This window comes from Sprattus sprattus, assembly GCF_963457725.1.
Source record: "Sprattus sprattus genome assembly, chromosome: 15".
Lineage (NCBI taxonomy): Eukaryota > Metazoa > Chordata > Actinopteri > Clupeiformes > Clupeidae > Sprattus > Sprattus sprattus.
In genome coordinates this window covers 26,005,890-26,023,131 of record NC_137913.1, presented here as the reverse complement: position 1 = coordinate 26,023,131, position 17,242 = coordinate 26,005,890, and the positions used below count along the sequence as shown (strand labels likewise).

The window sequence follows — 17,242 nt, the reverse complement described above, 5'->3', positions numbered from 1 at the left end:
AGTTAATAACATGTAATATGTATTTTTTAACAACTCCTTTGTTGATCCGAATCTCTGAACTCTGTTCCTGAACTAGGATGTGGTGTCACACAGCAAGAAGATGAAGAGCAAGAAACACAAGACGAGTAACGAGAGCTTGGCTGTGGGGGCACGGCAGGGGATTAAAGGATTGAGCAAAGGGAAGAGGACAAGACTGGAGGCCTACCAGCATCTCTTCTACCTGCTTCAGGTCTGGCAGAGACACCATCATTATCTTACGTTTTCCATGCATTTCACTCACTTTTCCATCTTGTGTGATTTTATTCCAACTTTTTTAAGGCACCATTACAAACTATTACTAACTCCCTGTTGATGATGAATACTTTATGGCTTAGGGTTTGGGGACAGGGTTGGGATATTGTCAATATTGGGGTTAATTGAGCAAATTGAATGTGTCTCGTAGACCAACCCAACCTACCTGGCCAAGGTCATCTTCCAGATGCCTCAGAACAAGTCCACCAAGTTCATGGACACCGTGATCTTCACCCTCTACAACTACGCCTCCAACCAGCGCGAGGAGTACCTCCTGTTGAAGCTGTTTGAGTCGGCCCTCAAGGAGGAGATCAAGTGAGCCAAATCCACACCATTTTGAATCCTTATAAGACTTTTCATATTAAAAGATGAGGCTTTCAACTGTGTTTTATGGAGCACAAGATGGTCTTTGTAGATTTTTTCTTTTTTGGCATTGTGTCCAAGAATGTGTCCGGAAGATGTGATTTATCCTCCATTACTAGAAGCTTGTTCAGAGAGGTTCTGTAGAAGACACACGTAATGCCCAAACAGCGTGTTCCCGAGCGGTTGTTTATAAACAATGCAAGTGAGATAGATACAGTTATAGGATTTAGTGAGCAAAGTGTTAGATAAATGTTTGGGTTATGTTTTTGAGTGTTGATTGCTTCTGTATTCCTCCTCAGGTCTAAAGTGGACCAGATTCAAGACATTGTGACGGGGAACCCCACGGTCATTAAGATGGTGGTGAGTTTCAACCGGGGCGCTCGCGGTCAGAATGCCCTGCGGCAGCTGCTGGCCCCCGTGGTGAAGGAGATCATCGAGGACAAGGGCCTGGGCATCAACACCAACCCTGTGGACATCTACAAGGCCTGGGTCAACCAGCTGGAGACACAGACCGGACAGGCCAGGTGGGCAACAAACATCGTTCAGTCTCCCGTCTGTATCTCTCAATTTCCTCTCTCTGATACTCGTAACCCCCCATCCCACACACACACACACACCTGACCTTTACACACAGTTGCAAAACACTGAATCACTGGCTCATAATCACAACTCCCCTTCTCCATCTCCATCTCTCTTAAACACCCCCCCCCCCCCCCCCCCTCTCATATCCTTTGCTTCTGCTCTTTTCCTTTCCTGTTTTCAAATTCATTTGTTTACATGTTCAGTTGCCTAATGTTCACATGTGATTGTGTTTGCTTGCTTTGCTTGGTGTGATGAGATGACTATGTGAAAGCTTCTTACTGCATTATTTATTGATTCACCATGCCCACTCAAACCATATATCTTTGAGACCCATGTGTATATATTAGTGTGCCGATGTATATCTCTCTCTCTCTTTGGTATTTCCTGTCTTGTACACACATGCACACACACTAACACACACACACACACACACACACACACACACACACACACACACACACACACACACACACACACACACACACAAACATATTTGTATGTATGCATTTCAAGCTGTGCATTGTGCATAATATAAAAGTTTCCTTTTTATAAATGTTTAATTTTTTGACAAAAAATGCACATAGCCTTCTAGAAAACGATCATCAGAACCTAAATGAAAGGCTTTAGTTAAGTCTACGCTGCAGTCTTATCCATATAAACATAGATTTACTCTAATTGTTGGCGCTCACAAGGGACCTCATCAGTGTCTGTGTAACATAACTGAGTTCATTTGTTTAGGTGGTGTGAGTCATTTCATGAGGTTGTTATGAACCCACCCATTCCCCCCAACCCCTATTCTATCACAGCAACCTGCCTTACGAGGTGACTGCTGAGCAGGCTCTGTCCCACGAGGAAGTGCGGGCCAAGCTGGAGTCATCCAATCAGATGCTGTGCACGGTGACGGACAAAGTGCTCAGCTCCATCACTTCCTCACTGGACAGCATCCCGTAAGCATTACGATTTCCCTGTACTAATTAACTGCGTTGTTTGTCTGTGATGTTGTGTACGATCTTGTTTCTGTTAATTTCTCTGTAATTTGCATGTGTCGGTTTCTTTGAAAAAAACAGCCTTCTGGTCATCCATGATGCCCACCAGGGGGCAGTCTTGTGTTAAACAAAAGGCCTGAGATCATTTTGGATTACTTTTGTGTAACTGTCATGTCATGACTCAGCTTCTGTGCTCAACATCTGTGTTTTTATTTTTATTTGGACAGCATGTGAACCGTTCTAGTTTTTCAGAATACCGCTAGTTTTCATGCTGTGCATTGTGGGTCATTTCCTGCGCTTGCCATTTCATGCTCGTGTTTTGTCTTTGCATGTAGTTATGGCATGAGATACATTGCAAAGGTTCTGAAGAACACGCTACATGAGAAATTCCCGGACGCCACAGAGGACGAACTTCTGAAGGTCAGAAGCTTGAACTTCACATGCAGATCATTTCATCCTGTACTGATGTGGAGGGCTGGGAGTCATCAGCTGTACCGAGTAACAGCTGCAGCCAGTCTCGCTCTCCACCAGACAGCTTTATTTCCTGGTTCCCTGGCTTTCAGGCTTTAAGCTCATTAGCAGATGATTTGTATGGCGTATCAGAGACAGACAAACTGTCCGAAACTAGATGTTCCCCCTGCAGACTGTGCGTGACTGTTCACTCTCAGAGATAAATGGTCCAGCATGGGCCATTATGGGTCCTTGAGCTTTATCTCCAGAGTTTAGAACATAATAACGATCGGGGTATTGGTGTATCTTTGAGGGGTCTCAGCTTCATTGCAAATTTGTGATGGATGTTGTCCCATCCTGACAAACCATTTAGCCAGCATACTAAAGTAAGTGTGACAAAGGCTGTAACCAAATTAAAAGAGGCCATGTAGATCTCCTAATCCTTACACCTAAGTGTGTGAGAGAGCCTTGATGATGATGATGTTGTTGTTGTTGTTGTTGTTACATAATGCCAGACATACGCAGACTTTCTCCTCTGCCTCGGGTGACTGGCAGGTTGTGGGGAACCTGCTCTACTACCGCTACATGAACCCGGCCATCGTGGCTCCGGACGGCTTCGACATCATCGACATGACGGCAGGCGGGCAGCTGCACTCTGACCAGCGGCGGAACCTGGGCTCCGTGGCCAAGATGCTGCAGCACGCCGCCGCCAACAAGCTGTTCCAGGACGAGAGCGACCACCTCACCTCCATGAACCAGTACATCTCGCAGACCTACCAGAAGTTCAGGTGAGATGGAGGGGAGATGAACAGAGAGATGATCTGTGAGGAGCATTCTAGGTAAGCGCTGATGCTGAGCTTACTCACGGCGATATTATTGTCCCAATACTTGCATGACTAAAGAAGGAAACTTTTTATGCAGAATCCCTCCAAAGCAGTAGAATTTCACATTTACATAAAGAAAGAGGCTGAAACCAAGAAATAGTTCAGGCTGAATATGGGCTCAGATACACATACGCGTTTTTGTAAAAACGGGGCGCGAGCAAATGCATTGATTCCTATGGTACGGCGCGTTTAAAGCGTGCGCCCCTTCTCCACCATGCGTTGCGGCTTTGAAGCGTTTTTTAGGTGCGCTTAAAAGTTGAACTATTCTCAACTTTCCAGCGCAAGGAAGGGAAGCGCACCGCTTCTGTTTTGGCCGCCGCACTTTGCCAAGGCGTTACTGAAGCGTTTCTGCCTGAAAAAAGACGCGTATGTGTATCTGAGCCCTATCTGAGGTTAATTTCAGTTTGGATTAAATGACTGGAGTAAGGTACCTAGGTACATAATGACCATATTACAGGGGAATCAAAGTCGTTTAATTCTAGGATGGCTTTCAAGCATACAGTGATAAAAACTGCAATTATGGAATGCTGATGGTTAAGAATTAAGAAAAACATTGTGCCATTGTGTCTGTCTGGTTGACACCAAGGTCTAAACTGGAGGCAGTGAACTGTGTAGCATTGTGTTTTTCCCGAAACAAGTGCTTAATCAGTGGCGGTGAAAAAAATCTTCTAGAAGCCCTTGCGTCAGGTAAAATAGGACATTCATAAGAAATTCACACTGAGTGCCCGGTAGCGGAGGGGTCAGCACAGGGTAGAGGCTACGCTCACCAGATACGAGAGAGCCGGGCCGGGGTGGAGGGAGAGGAAATAGGCCTTTGTGTGAAAGTGTGGTATCAGCAGATGAAGAAGAAGGGGGGGCTAGAAGCGGAAAGAGGGGTGAGCAGAGGGACTGCTAAAAGGTGGCTCCGTGGATGTGCAGCCTCAATTTCTTTCCCTCCACAACTCTCTCTCTCGCTCGGCTCTCTCTCCGCTTACCTCACTCCTCTTTTTTCTCTCTCTGCCTCTCTAGCTCCCGCTTTCCCTGTCTATATTTCTCCTCCCCTCCCTCCTTACCTCTTTTCTCACTCCCTCTCTCTCTTCATCTCGCTCATTCTCTTTCCCTCTCTTCCTCTGTGTCTCCTTCATCTCCCTGCCCCCCCCCCCCCCCCCCCCCTCTGGCCTCTGTCACTGGTGTGGTGACTCATCCCTTACTGGTAATCACACTGTGTGTCTCTGTGGGTCTTGCTGCTGCAGTGCTGTTCCCCTGCGCTCTGCACCCATGGCTGCCTCTCCTGATCTGATTAAGTCATTACTGAGGCCCTGCACCCACCCAGGAGCACAGGCTGCCCCGTTACCTAATGCTTTTCTTGGATCAATGCGAGATCCACTTTGGATTTAAAAGAGGGGAAAAAAGCTATAAGGATGGAAGAGCACGGCCGTATCCCACCCACTTCTGATGTTTAACGACAGGACACTATTGAGGGCTGAATAAATATGATAAACACAGTAAAATGGAGAGTGAGATGTGTGCAATGATGAGAGAGGAAGGGATTTTGAATGAGTTTGATAAACAGGTAAAATGGAGAATCTGTGATTGTGACTGTCTAGTTTTGCGGTCATGGAAAAAAAATATGGATTTCAGCAGGCTGGACATGTCTTGGGCAAATGGAGTTGATCTCAGAGTGGATGTTATTGGACATTCAATAAAACACTGTGAGTAAGACATGCCTAGAATGTTCCACACCAAGACATCATGAGTCACAAACACCCAGCCAACCAAGCTGGAAAAGTCAGAGAAGTATACTAATATTTGAAGTGCATATTCAATCAGGACTAATCACTGTTCTTCATGGTCTTTCTGCAAGGACACATTATACAGACACACTCTTAAGTGTGCGATGTGAATGACGATTCCTATGTGTGGTATACTGTACGTTCTTCATTCTGTAAGCATGATTAATGTCAGCTCAAAGTTTGTTTATATGTAGTCAGTGGTGCTGACTGATTGTCCGCCTAAGTATTGTATCCACTAATTCTATACTGGTGAATACTGCTGTTTACTTTCAGGGCTTTCTTCCAAGCTGCCTGTGACGTGCCCGTCCCCGAGGAGAAGTTTAACATGGACGAGTACTCCGACATGGTGACGCTCAGCAAGCCCATCATCTACATATCCGTGGATGAGATCATAAACACACACTCAGTAAGACCCTTATCCCCCCAAACACCCCACTAATAGGCCGTCTGGAGTGGCTTTAGGACTGTATAACTGCAGTGAAAAAAAAACAACCTCTCCCTCACAGTCAGTTGAAATAGAGAATTAGAGCCTAAAGTCCGGATTAGTCATTCATTCGTATAGAGCATTAGGTCCACCTCAGTGATCTAATACCTGCACATTATGGGGTTCCCCTCAGAGTAATGCTCCCTTGAATAGCGTGTACATCATTATGGGAATATAACCCATGTTCTAATAGTTTTACACTAATCCTCAGTTTCTGCTTTGAATTAGAGACCTGATGGCTAGGTAGTGGGGAGAGGAAGTGACTAACGCTTAATAGTCAACCAGTCATGAGGGCTATGTAGTCAAGACTTTGCATATCTGTTGAAAATGCTTGAAGAGCTCACTGAAAATTGTACTGGAAAGTTATGTTGTGATTCCTTTGAGTGTGCTTTCTGCTGAAGTGCTCACGATTGATCAGAGGAGTAGGTGACAGGGCATGGATACAGTAATGATTGCTGAGAGGAGAAGGTCACAGTGCAGGGCTACAGTAACTTCCTTCATGCTGACTGCTCACTTCTCCAAAGGTGTTTACCATCAGCTACTGAAGCGGTTATAAGCTGCTTTCACTTTATTAGAGGGGTGGGGGCAGGGCTCCCATTCCCCTGTGACTCACTGCGAGGTGTGATTCACTGAGATGAGCAAGTTAGCTGGACCCACACACACACAAACAGATGTGCAAATTTACACACACACACACACACACACACACACACACACACACACACACTCACACACTCACACACACACAAAGTCACACACACACTCTCTCTCACACACACACACACACACACACACACCCACACACACGCTCGGCACACACACATATACACACATATGGCTACTGCTGAGTCATAACCTTTTCATTGGGGTTGTGACATGACCATTATGGAGTTGTTTTGTGTGGCTGCTCAGTGAAAGTGAATACACACACACACACATCATACACACATACACATACACACACACACACACACACACACACACACACACACACACATATACACACACACATACACACACACACAGCCATGCAGCTTAACTAATGGAAACCTTTTGGTTGAAGCTGTGTGCGGTGTGGTGTGGTGTGGTGTGTTGTGTTGTGTTGTGTTGTGTTGTGTTGTGTTGTGTTGTGTTGTGTTGTGTTGTGTTGTGGTGTGGTGTGGTGTGGTGTGGTGTAGCTCAGGGAGAGTACCCCTCTCAGTGTCAGCTCAGTCCCAGTCTGCCCTCATTTCCCCTCACAGCGCACTCACACCAGAGGCTGTCAATCACCTGGAGTTCTTTACACACTCCATTCACTTACCCACACTCTCATTTTTCTGTCTCTCGCTCTTTCCCTCTTCTCATTTGGCTTTCTTTTACCCGCACAGATAAAACACCCACTCACACACACACCCACTCACACACACACACACACACACACACACACACACACACACACACACACACACACGCACACACACACACACATATACACACGTACTCACTCACTCACTCACAAATACGCACATGCACACACACACACACACACACACACACAAAGGCACACACACACACACACACACACACACACACACAGACAGAGAGACACAGAACATCTTTGTTTCTCTCTGTTTCCCTGACCAGACGTTTCCCTCTGTCTTTCTGTCTGTACTGCTGCCTGTCTGGTGTGCACACAGCCTGATATGTTTCAGATGTCAGAACTGGATAAGGTTCACACTGATGTCAGTCCACTGACTCTTTCTCCACTGGCCCTTCCAGCCTGACTAACAATAAAAGCAATTTCCCGCCCATCTCGATCCAGGCCCGCGAGCCACATTAGGTTCTGATCAAATACATCTGGGTCAGCCCGACTTCCCCTCTCAGCCCCTGGGCTGGCAGTCATCTGCCAGAAGTGAGATGGGTCCATCTCACGGGCTTGGGAGCGTTCGCCGTAACCGAATCCCAGCTGGACGAGGATGGGTATTCGTTCAGGCCGTAATGTGGCGGAAAGAATGACTTGATTCCGACAGCTGGTTTCTTCTAATGAGTGCATTTATTTTGTTCACAGTCGTTATTTCTGAGGCAACAGATTAACAATGAAACCCCTAGCAACAGTACGATAAGACTTTTCTTATGTCCTGTGTGTCTGACTGTGCATGAGGGAGGGAAGTATGTTGTCTCCTCCGTTGAAAAGAGAAGAAGGATCTTTCTGGAAGGATCAGAGGGGACTCATAAATCTCTCTACTTCACCCCCCACCCTCCTTTGCACTGCGGAAGCATGTGAAGGTTTAAAGCTGTGACTAAGGAAAGCAGGCATGGAGTTTGTTACCAAGCAACCCTTACATGTCCCTCAAGCGTGGAATACACTTTGGTTCCCGCCTAATCACTCTCTCTCTCTCACACACAGACACAGACACAGATACAGACACAGTTTTCTAAGGTTGCATTTGGTTTGTCCTGAGGTGGCTTTTTGTGTGTGTGTGTGGGTGTGTGTGTGTGTGTGTGTGTGTGTGTGTGTGTGTGTGTGTGTGTGTGTGTGTGTGTGTGTGTGTGTGTGTGTGTGTGTGTGTGTGTGTGTGTGTGTGTGTGTGTGTGTGTGTGTGTTTGTGCCTCAGCTTGTTTTAGAACACAAAGAAGTCATTTCCCCCGACCAGAATGACCCCTTGCATGAGATCCTGGACGACCTGGGAGACGTGCCGGACGTGGAGTCTCTACTGGGTACGGGTCCTCACACTCCTCTCTCCTTTTGAAATCCAGCGCTTTCTCGGAGCAGCATTGTCCCTGTAGTATTAGGGCGCACAAGTTCCACCTTATATTCTTTCAGTGTCGTGAAAACAGTTTGCAAAACGGCTTACACAAAAGATCCGTGACCATTGACAAAGAATAGGACTTTGCTGTTTTAGAATACCATTCAGTTGGGACTTGCCTGAATAGATCAACATTACTGTGTGCTGTGCTAGCAGTAATAAAATAAGAAAGCGATAAGCCCATATTGTTTTATGTGCGCTGTATATACATGCATGGATATAAGCATACACACCATTCATGACATTCATAACGAAAAGCTCATGTTAACCAGCACTCATCTGACTCTTTGAACCTCTCTCTTGGCTGAAACGTCCAGGCGAGGGGGCCATAGACCCCAGTGACCCCAACAAGGAGACTGTGCTGACCCAGCTGGCCAAGACGGAGATCTCCCTGACCCTCACCAACAAGTTTGAGCTGCCGGAAGGAGACGACAAAGACACAAAGGGCCTGATGATAAAGTGAGTAAAGATTCCCAGTCATAGCCCTTAGCACACTTAGGCCGAATCTCGATTCTTCCCCTTGCCCCTTTTTCTTTGTCTTTGTCTTTGTCTTAACCCTAGCATTTGCAAGTTTTAGGGCCAAGGGCTGAAAACTTTCCCCTATGAAATGAGACTCCACTCGGTTTCGGGTACGTCACTTGGCGTCCCTGGATAATACAGGATGGTACATGTTAAGCACAGGTCGATGTCTTCAAACAAGTGCTGTCATTCACAGATATCAAACGGAATTTGCGGATAAATTATCTGTAGACATGCGTGACTGTATGAGCTATGAAACTAGCGATTTAAAAAAAGTTTCAATTATGGTTGCAAATATATATACAACTTATAGAGCACAAAACTAGACTGTCGTAATTGTTTTGTGGACGGTACTTTTAAAGCACGGATCGATGTCTCCAAAGCAAGTGCTGTCATTCACAGATATCAAACGTAATTCGTGGATAATAAAGTTATCTGTACACATGCATGGAGTCAGGCTAGTCCTAGCAAGCTACCATATAACCCAATGAAGTGGTGGCATCTGCGCTAGCTGTAACCTAAAACTACCGTTTGAAAGCTTCAGTTAAGACCTACAATACTCTGCATCGTTCGTGTAGCGCATTTCAGATCAAACCGAGTCATTATAAACGTATAAAAAGTTGTGTAGATAGCTTTATTCATGTAAAATATTCCTCGCTTCAAGCAGCCATGTTTTTTTGAAAATTCCCGAGCTGGTTTCGCTGTGTGCTCTAGGATAGCCCTTGGAGGAGCAAGTAAGCTCTCCGATCATCTTAACTCCAAGGGGTATATAGCCCTCAATCTTATCCCTTAATCTTGATCAAATTGGGTATTGAGACACCACTAGCTCTCACATGAACGCGCAACTTCAAGGGTAAGGGGGAAGATAAGGGGCAAGGGGAAGTATTGAGATTGGGCCTTAGACTCATCACACTTAGGGCCTGATTTACTAACAGGATTGCGCCCATTTCTGGCGTAAAATAGCGGTCGTAAACATAAAACGGTATTTACTAAGGGGGCGCATTTGAGTAGAGTCGCATATTAACGCTTTGAGGGTGTGTACCTGCCAACAGGTGGGATGGCACGGAGACGTGGGTGGTAACGTAGGCGTGAAGCGCACTTTAATGGGAGGAGTGCGCCTAATGATGTATTGCGTGGTATTTACTAAACTGCCTGGCGAGCGCACGTCTCCGATTTGCGCGCTAATCTCCGCCTCATAAAAGCACGTCTTAACCAGGAAGCGCATTTCCATTGAGTCTGAAAACGGTACTTTTAAAGCACGGATCGATGTCTCCAAAGCAAGTGCTGTCATTCACAGATATCAAACGTAATTCGTGGATAATAAAGTTATCTGTACACATGCATGGAGTCAGGCTAGTCCTAGCAAGCTACCATATAACCCAATGAAGTGGTGGCATCTGCGCTAGCTGTAACCTAAAACTACCGTTTGAAAGCTTCAGTTAAGACCTACAATACTCTGCATCGTTCGTGTAGCGCATTTCAGATCAAACCGAGTCATTATAAACGTATAAAAAGTTGTGTAGATTAGGGTTGTGCCGATGGACGATATCATCGTCCATCGTCATTTTTGACCCACCATCACGATGGATGGTAACCATCGTGATGCCACGCCCCCCCATATGAAGTAAAGTCAGGCATGAAAATGAAATAGGCTACTGCTACAATATGCCTAATTGGCTTATTCTTATACAATTTATTATTATTATTAGGGTATTATGTCTAGGTTACAGCTTTTCTTCGTTTTTCCCACGTCAAACATTTCATGTTATTCACGTTATCTAAGCCTGCTCCTGCGTCGGGAAACTTGCTCATTGTCAACAGAAATATGACGTTCAACTTTAGCGAAAGCATTAACTTCAGTGCAATGGCTACAAAATAGAATAGACATGAAGGGACAGAAGATAGCTCGATCAACTAGGCCTACTCACATTCAAAGCCAAATTGCTATTTGGAACCACGAGGATATATTTGGCTTTGAACGAACAGCGGACACTAAATATTAGCAAGGGGGATCTTCTCACCCCTCATTCGCTAACATTACATTGTTATCAGAATAGCCCTTGCTCCGTTAATTTCACATAATTTATCTGAGGATTGTTTCATATCTATGTGAAGCCATTTAACATCATACAAGTGGTTGTGATCACTTTGAACCAAAGACTGCTTTTTATTGGTGAGCTGATTTTGAGGAATTAAACTCCAGCTGAAGTTGTGTCCTGGTTGTTACGGTTAAATGCCTGCTATGCTAGCTTACTAGCTAGCTAGGACACTTTAAATTACCTTCAACGATTTAAATGGAAGAGTTCAATTTGCATGAAATGACAGCTAGTTATCTAGCTGGTGTTATAGTCTCCTCGACTTAACTATACAATTATAATGGAGACTGGTAGAAACCCTCTGGCTGCCTGTGCAACTTCGTATGAAACAGTTCATATTCACGAGTTCAAATATCCAGATATTAAAACGAATTCATCACAAGCTAGCAACTGCCAACTGTATGAACCTTACCAATGTGAATGTAAAGAATGCTGATATGAAATATGAAAAACAACCAGTTGTCAATGTGCAAGCTACCAATTGAATGGGTTCATTTATTTGTAAATCTGACACTGCAAGAGTCGGTGCAGCCACGAACCTCACCGCAGCCACGAACCTCACTGCTAGTCACTGTTCAACATTGGTAACGTAACGGCATTTAAAAAAATAAATGGGACTGAGTAGTACAACCCCTAGCCCCCCCCCCCCCCCCCCCCCCCCATGTGCAAGCTACCAATTGAATGGGTTCATTTATTTGTAAATCTGACACTGCAAGAGTCGGTGCAGCCACGAACCTCACCGCAGCCACGAACCTCACTGCTAGTCACTGTTCAACATTGGTAACGTAACGGCATTTAAAAAAATAAATGGGACTGAGTAGTACAACCCCCCCCCCCCCCCCCCCCGAGACGATATCATCGTCCATCACGATGTTTCAATGTAAACATCGTCTTCTGCCAAATAAGGAGACATCGCCCAACCCTAGTGTAGATAGCTTTATTCATGTAAAATATTCCTCGCTTCAAGCAGCCATGTTTTTTTGAAAATTCCCGAGCTGGTTTCGCTGTGTGCTCTAGGATAGCCCTTGGAGGAGCAAGTAAGCTCTCCGATCATCTTAACTCCAAGGGGTATATAGCCCTCAATCTTATCCCTTAATCTTGATCAAATTGGGTATTGAGACACCACTAGCTCTCACATGAACGCGCAACTTCAAGGGTAAGGGGGAAGATAAGGGGCAAGGGGAAGTATTGAGATTGGGCCTTAGACTCATCACACTTAGGGCCTGATTTACTAACAGGATTGCGCCCATTTCTGGCGTAAAATAGCGGTCGTAAACATAAAACGGTATTTACTAAGGGGGCGCATTTGAGTAGAGTCGCATATTAACGCTTTGAGGGTGTGTACCTGCCAACAGGTGGGATGGCACGGAGACGTGGGTGGTAACGTAGGCGTGAAGCGCACTTTAATGGGAGGAGTGCGCCTAATGATGTATTGCGTGGTATTTACTAAACTGCCTGGCGAGCGCACGTCTCCGATTTGCGCGCTAATCTCCGCCTCATAAAAGCACGTCTTAACCAGGAAGCGCATTTCCATTGAGTCTGAAAACGTTGATATGGCAGCAGTGATAAGAGCAAGGCAAAGAAAGAAGACAGAGACAGCGCACATAAATAATTTTTTCAACTCGTATAACACATTTTCAGTTAAATGAACCACAGATCATTAGACGGTACAGGTTAACCAGCCACGCAATACTTCAATTACTGAACCCGATCAGAGACGACATCTAACCCTCAGACCGGAGATCACATTCCATTCAATCAGTTGGTAAACTCTGGACAACATTGCAAATATTGGCATCGGATCATTTCAAACAGTTATAGCATCAGCAGTTGGTATATCTCAGCCTTCACTCAGCCAAATATTCACACAGGTGGTACTCGACGCATTGCTATGGCGCACTGGTCAATACATTTCCCCACTGCCACAGCTGAAATTAGAGACATCAAACAGGACTTTTTTTGAAATCGCAAACTTTCCGAACGTAATATGAACCATTGATTGCACCCACGTCCATATATATTGTAGTGAACCCATGTTAAGTCAAGTCAAGTCAAACTTTATTTGTATAGCACATTTCATATTTACATAGACTCAATGCGCTTATTAGGTAAAAGAAACACAATACAAAATAGTTGAAAACATTTACAACCCAATAAAGTAAATAAAAATGCAAAAGATCAGTAAAAAAGAGAGTAAAAGAGAAAAATCATGAATTATATGCCAAAGAGAATAAAAAAGTTTTAAGACCCTTCTTAAAAGAGAATATGGATTGAGGTGACCTTAGTTCTATCGGTAGCTTATTCCAGAGGATTGGAGCACAGTAACTAAAAGCGCCATGACCGTTTTTTGTGTGAATTCTGGGGACATTAAGAAGATATTTATTGGAGGACCTTAAGTGACGGATTGGGTTATGAAGAGATATTAGATCAGAAATATAGGGAGGGGCTAGATTATTTAATGATTTGTGGACAAGAAGGAGTAATTTGAATTCAATTCTTTGTTTAACTGGGAGCCAGTGAAGAGATTTAAGAATAGGGGTGATGTGGTTATATTTGGGAGTTCTAGTGAGTATTCTAGCAGCTGCGTTCTGGATGAGTTGTAGTTTGTTTAACATTTGCTGAGTTAAACCAGCATAAAGTGCATTACAGTAGTCTAAGCGACTGGAAACAAGAGCATGCATTAATTTTTCACAATCATGTTGTGAGAGAGTGTTGCGTACTTTAGAAATGTTTCTGAGATGGTAAAAAGATGCCTTAAAAATGTTGGATATGTGCTTTTGAAAATTAAGATCAGCATCGAGGGTCACTCCTAAGTTTTTGACCTCCTCCGAAGGTGTTGAAAAGACAGAATTAAGAGTTGGATAAAATTTATTTCTGAGTGTTTTTGGGCCAACCAACAAAACCTCTGTTTTTGCATTGTTTAACATTAAAAAGTTTTGGGCCATCCAGGTCTCTATGGCAGAGATGCAGTGAGTGAGATCCCCCAAAGGACTGGGATCATCAGACGAAATAGACATATATAATTGGGTGTCATCAGCATATGAGTGGTACGAGATGTTATGTTGCCGGATGATTGACCCAAGAGGTAGGATGTACAAGTTAAAAAGTAAAGGACCAAGAATTGACCCCTGCGGCACCCCGTATAAAATAGGCTTTGTGTCAGAAAAAAGATTATCAATAGAGACAGTAAAAGATCTTCCGCTTAAGTAAGATGAGATCCAAGCGAGGGCTGTACCTTGAAGACCAACTAAATGCTCAAGACGTTGAAGCAGAATAGCATGATCAACCGTATCAAATGCAGCACTTAAATCAAGAAGAACAAGGACTGACAATTTATGATTGTCAGTAGCAATTCTAAGATCGTTAACCACTCTGACTAGAGCAGTTTCTGTGCTGTGATTTACACGGAAACCAGACTGAAAGGGATCAAAGATGGTATTCTGAGACAGATAGGACACAAGTTGCTTGTAAACAACCTTCTCAAGAATTTTGCCAAGAAAAGGCAAGTTTGATATGGGTCTATAACTGTCACAAGTCAGGGGATCGAAGCTTGGTTTTTTTAACAGTGGAGTAACAATGGCATGTTTCAAACAGACAGGAAAAATACCAGATAGTAATGATGTATTAACAATTTTAAGTACGTCAGCAGCCACCCAGCTAAAAACCTGCTTAAACAGCTTAATGTCCCTTGTAGAAATTATTAATCTCGCCATGTACACATCTATATTGTTATAATAGACAGTTTATGCATTAATGCCACCAATAGCATATTCTTTATAATCGTGTTCTTTTAAACATCTCGCTGTAGGTGATGGCGGGCAAAACAACAATATAGCAGCACACATTGAATCAGGTTCAGTGATTGAGCGAACGTGAACCAATATATCTATCTCCACTTCGCTGAAGCTTCATTTTCTCTTCCTAAATAAATACCACGGAAAATGCGGAAAAACACCGTGCGTTAATGTGCGAACGCAGTTTAAGCAGCGGTCGCAATGTTAGTAAATCAGGCCCTATATAGGGCGGAGTAAACACAGTTTGCCCAGCGCAGATCTGGTTTGATAAATACCAAGTAAAATGCGCAAAAACACTGTGCGTTAATTTGCGAACGCAGATTAAGCAGCGCTCACATATTAGTAAATCAGGCCCTTAGACTGAACACACTTAGATTCAACACACTTAGGGCCTGATTTACTAACATTGCGACCGCAGCTTAATCTGCGCCTTTGCCAAGGCGCACAATACCGCACTGTGTTTTTCCGCATTTCCGTGGTATTTATCAAACCAGATCTGCGCTGGGCACTCTGTGCTTACTCCGCCCTTTAGGGCCTGATTTGCTAACATTGCGACCGCAGCTTAATCTGCGCCTTTGCCAAAGCCCAATATACCGCACAGTGTTTTTCCGCATTTTCCGTGGTATTTTTCAAACCACATCCGCGCTGGGCAATCATTATGTAGCGCACCGTTAAAAGACGGGATCAGCGAAGAGGAGATAGATATATTGGTTCACGTTCGCTCAATCACTGAACCTGATTCAATGTGCGCGCTGTTATATTGTTGTTCTGCCCACCATCACCTACAGCGAGATGTTTAAAAGAACACGATTATAAAGAATATGATATTGGTGGCATTAATTACGTTCGGAAAGTTTGCCATTTCAAAAAAAGTCCTGTTTGATGTCTCTAATTTCAGCTATGGCAGTGGGGAAATGTATTGACCAGTGCGCCGTAGCAATGCGTCGAGTACCTGGCTGAATATTTCGCTGAGTGAAGGCTGAGATATACCAACTGCTGATGCTTTAACTGTTTGAAATGATCCGGATGCCAATATTTGCAATGTTGTCCGGAGTTTAACAACTGATGGAATGGAATGTGATCGCCGGTTGGAGGGTTCGATGTCGTCTCTGATCTGGTTCAGTAATTGAAGTATTGCGTGGCTGGTTAACCTGTACCGTGTAATAATTTGTGGTTCGCTTAACTGAAAAAGTGTTATACGAGTTGATCTTTTTTTTTTGTGCGCTGTCTCTGTCTATGTCTTCGCCTTGCTCTTATAACTGCTGCCATATCAACGTTTTCAGACTCAATGGAAATGCACTTCCTGGTTAAGATGTGCTTTTATGAGGCGGAGAATTATCCCGCAAATTAGAGACGCGCGCTCGCCAGGCAGTTTTAGTAAATACCATGCAATACATCCTTAGGCGCACTTAACTTCTCTCCTCCCATATATTTGTGCTACACGCCCACGTTCATTATACCCTCCCATCGTGTTGCGGCACACAACCACAAAGCGTTAATATGCGCCTCTACTCAAATGCGCCTCCTTTGTAAATACCGTTTTATGTTTACACCCGCTATTTTACGCCTGAAATGGGCGCAATCCTGTTAGTAAAGCAGGCCCTTAGACTCAACACACCTAGATTCAATACACTCAGACTCAACACACTCAGATACAACATGACAGGATGAGGCACCGTCCAGCCATCCATTACTAGGGTCCATCAAAGGCCATGAGCTCTGCTGTGAAACCATGCTGGTGTTCAACAAGTGCCTCAATTTGTTGGTGCCTCTCTCTCTTTCTCTCTCATACTCACACTCTCCCACACACACACACCGTCTCACACACCGATACTCTCAATCACATTCACACTCAAATGTGCACAGACACGCACACACTCATTCTTACAGTCTCTGTCTCTCTCTCTCTTTCTTTCTCTCTCTCTCTCTGTCTCTACTCTGACATTACAACAGATGTGAAGGGCATCACAAGACACTTTTCTTGGAATTATAGAGGCTGTTGCGGCTTTTAAATCAACAGAAATGTGCAGCTGCTGGCCTTGCAGAGTCATGCTTAGCAAAACAGTGCCGAAGCTGCTCTGAGGTAGCCTCACGTAGCTTGAGCAGTGACCCATCTGACGGTCTTCTGTGCAGACAGCTCTAGGCACTGGACGGCAGGCATGTTATATAAATAAGCCCTGTGGGCCGTGTGTTTCCTGCTCTGTTATCGGCCAGAGACGAGGCAGGGGTCCGTGC

The 17,242-nt window shown here is 44.5% G+C and overlaps 1 protein-coding gene across 1 annotated transcript in view; it reads left to right on the top strand.

The window, feature by feature from the left end:
* The window catches only part of iqgap2 (IQ motif containing GTPase activating protein 2), a gene marked incomplete at both ends in the record, with an annotated part of 55,169 nt that overhangs the window by 33,564 nt on the left and 4,363 nt on the right, over positions 1-17,242 (top strand). The window contains 9 exons of the mRNA XM_080852275.1: positions 77-229; positions 443-606; positions 954-1,178; positions 2,043-2,183; positions 2,558-2,642; positions 3,228-3,460; positions 5,602-5,734; positions 8,407-8,509; positions 8,916-9,057. Of these exons, the coding sequence (XP_080708401.1) occupies positions 77-229; positions 443-606; positions 954-1,178; positions 2,043-2,183; positions 2,558-2,642; positions 3,228-3,460; positions 5,602-5,734; positions 8,407-8,509; positions 8,916-9,057 (1,379 nt within the window). The remainder of the gene's footprint in view (positions 1-76; positions 230-442; positions 607-953; positions 1,179-2,042; positions 2,184-2,557; positions 2,643-3,227; positions 3,461-5,601; positions 5,735-8,406; positions 8,510-8,915; positions 9,058-17,242) is intronic.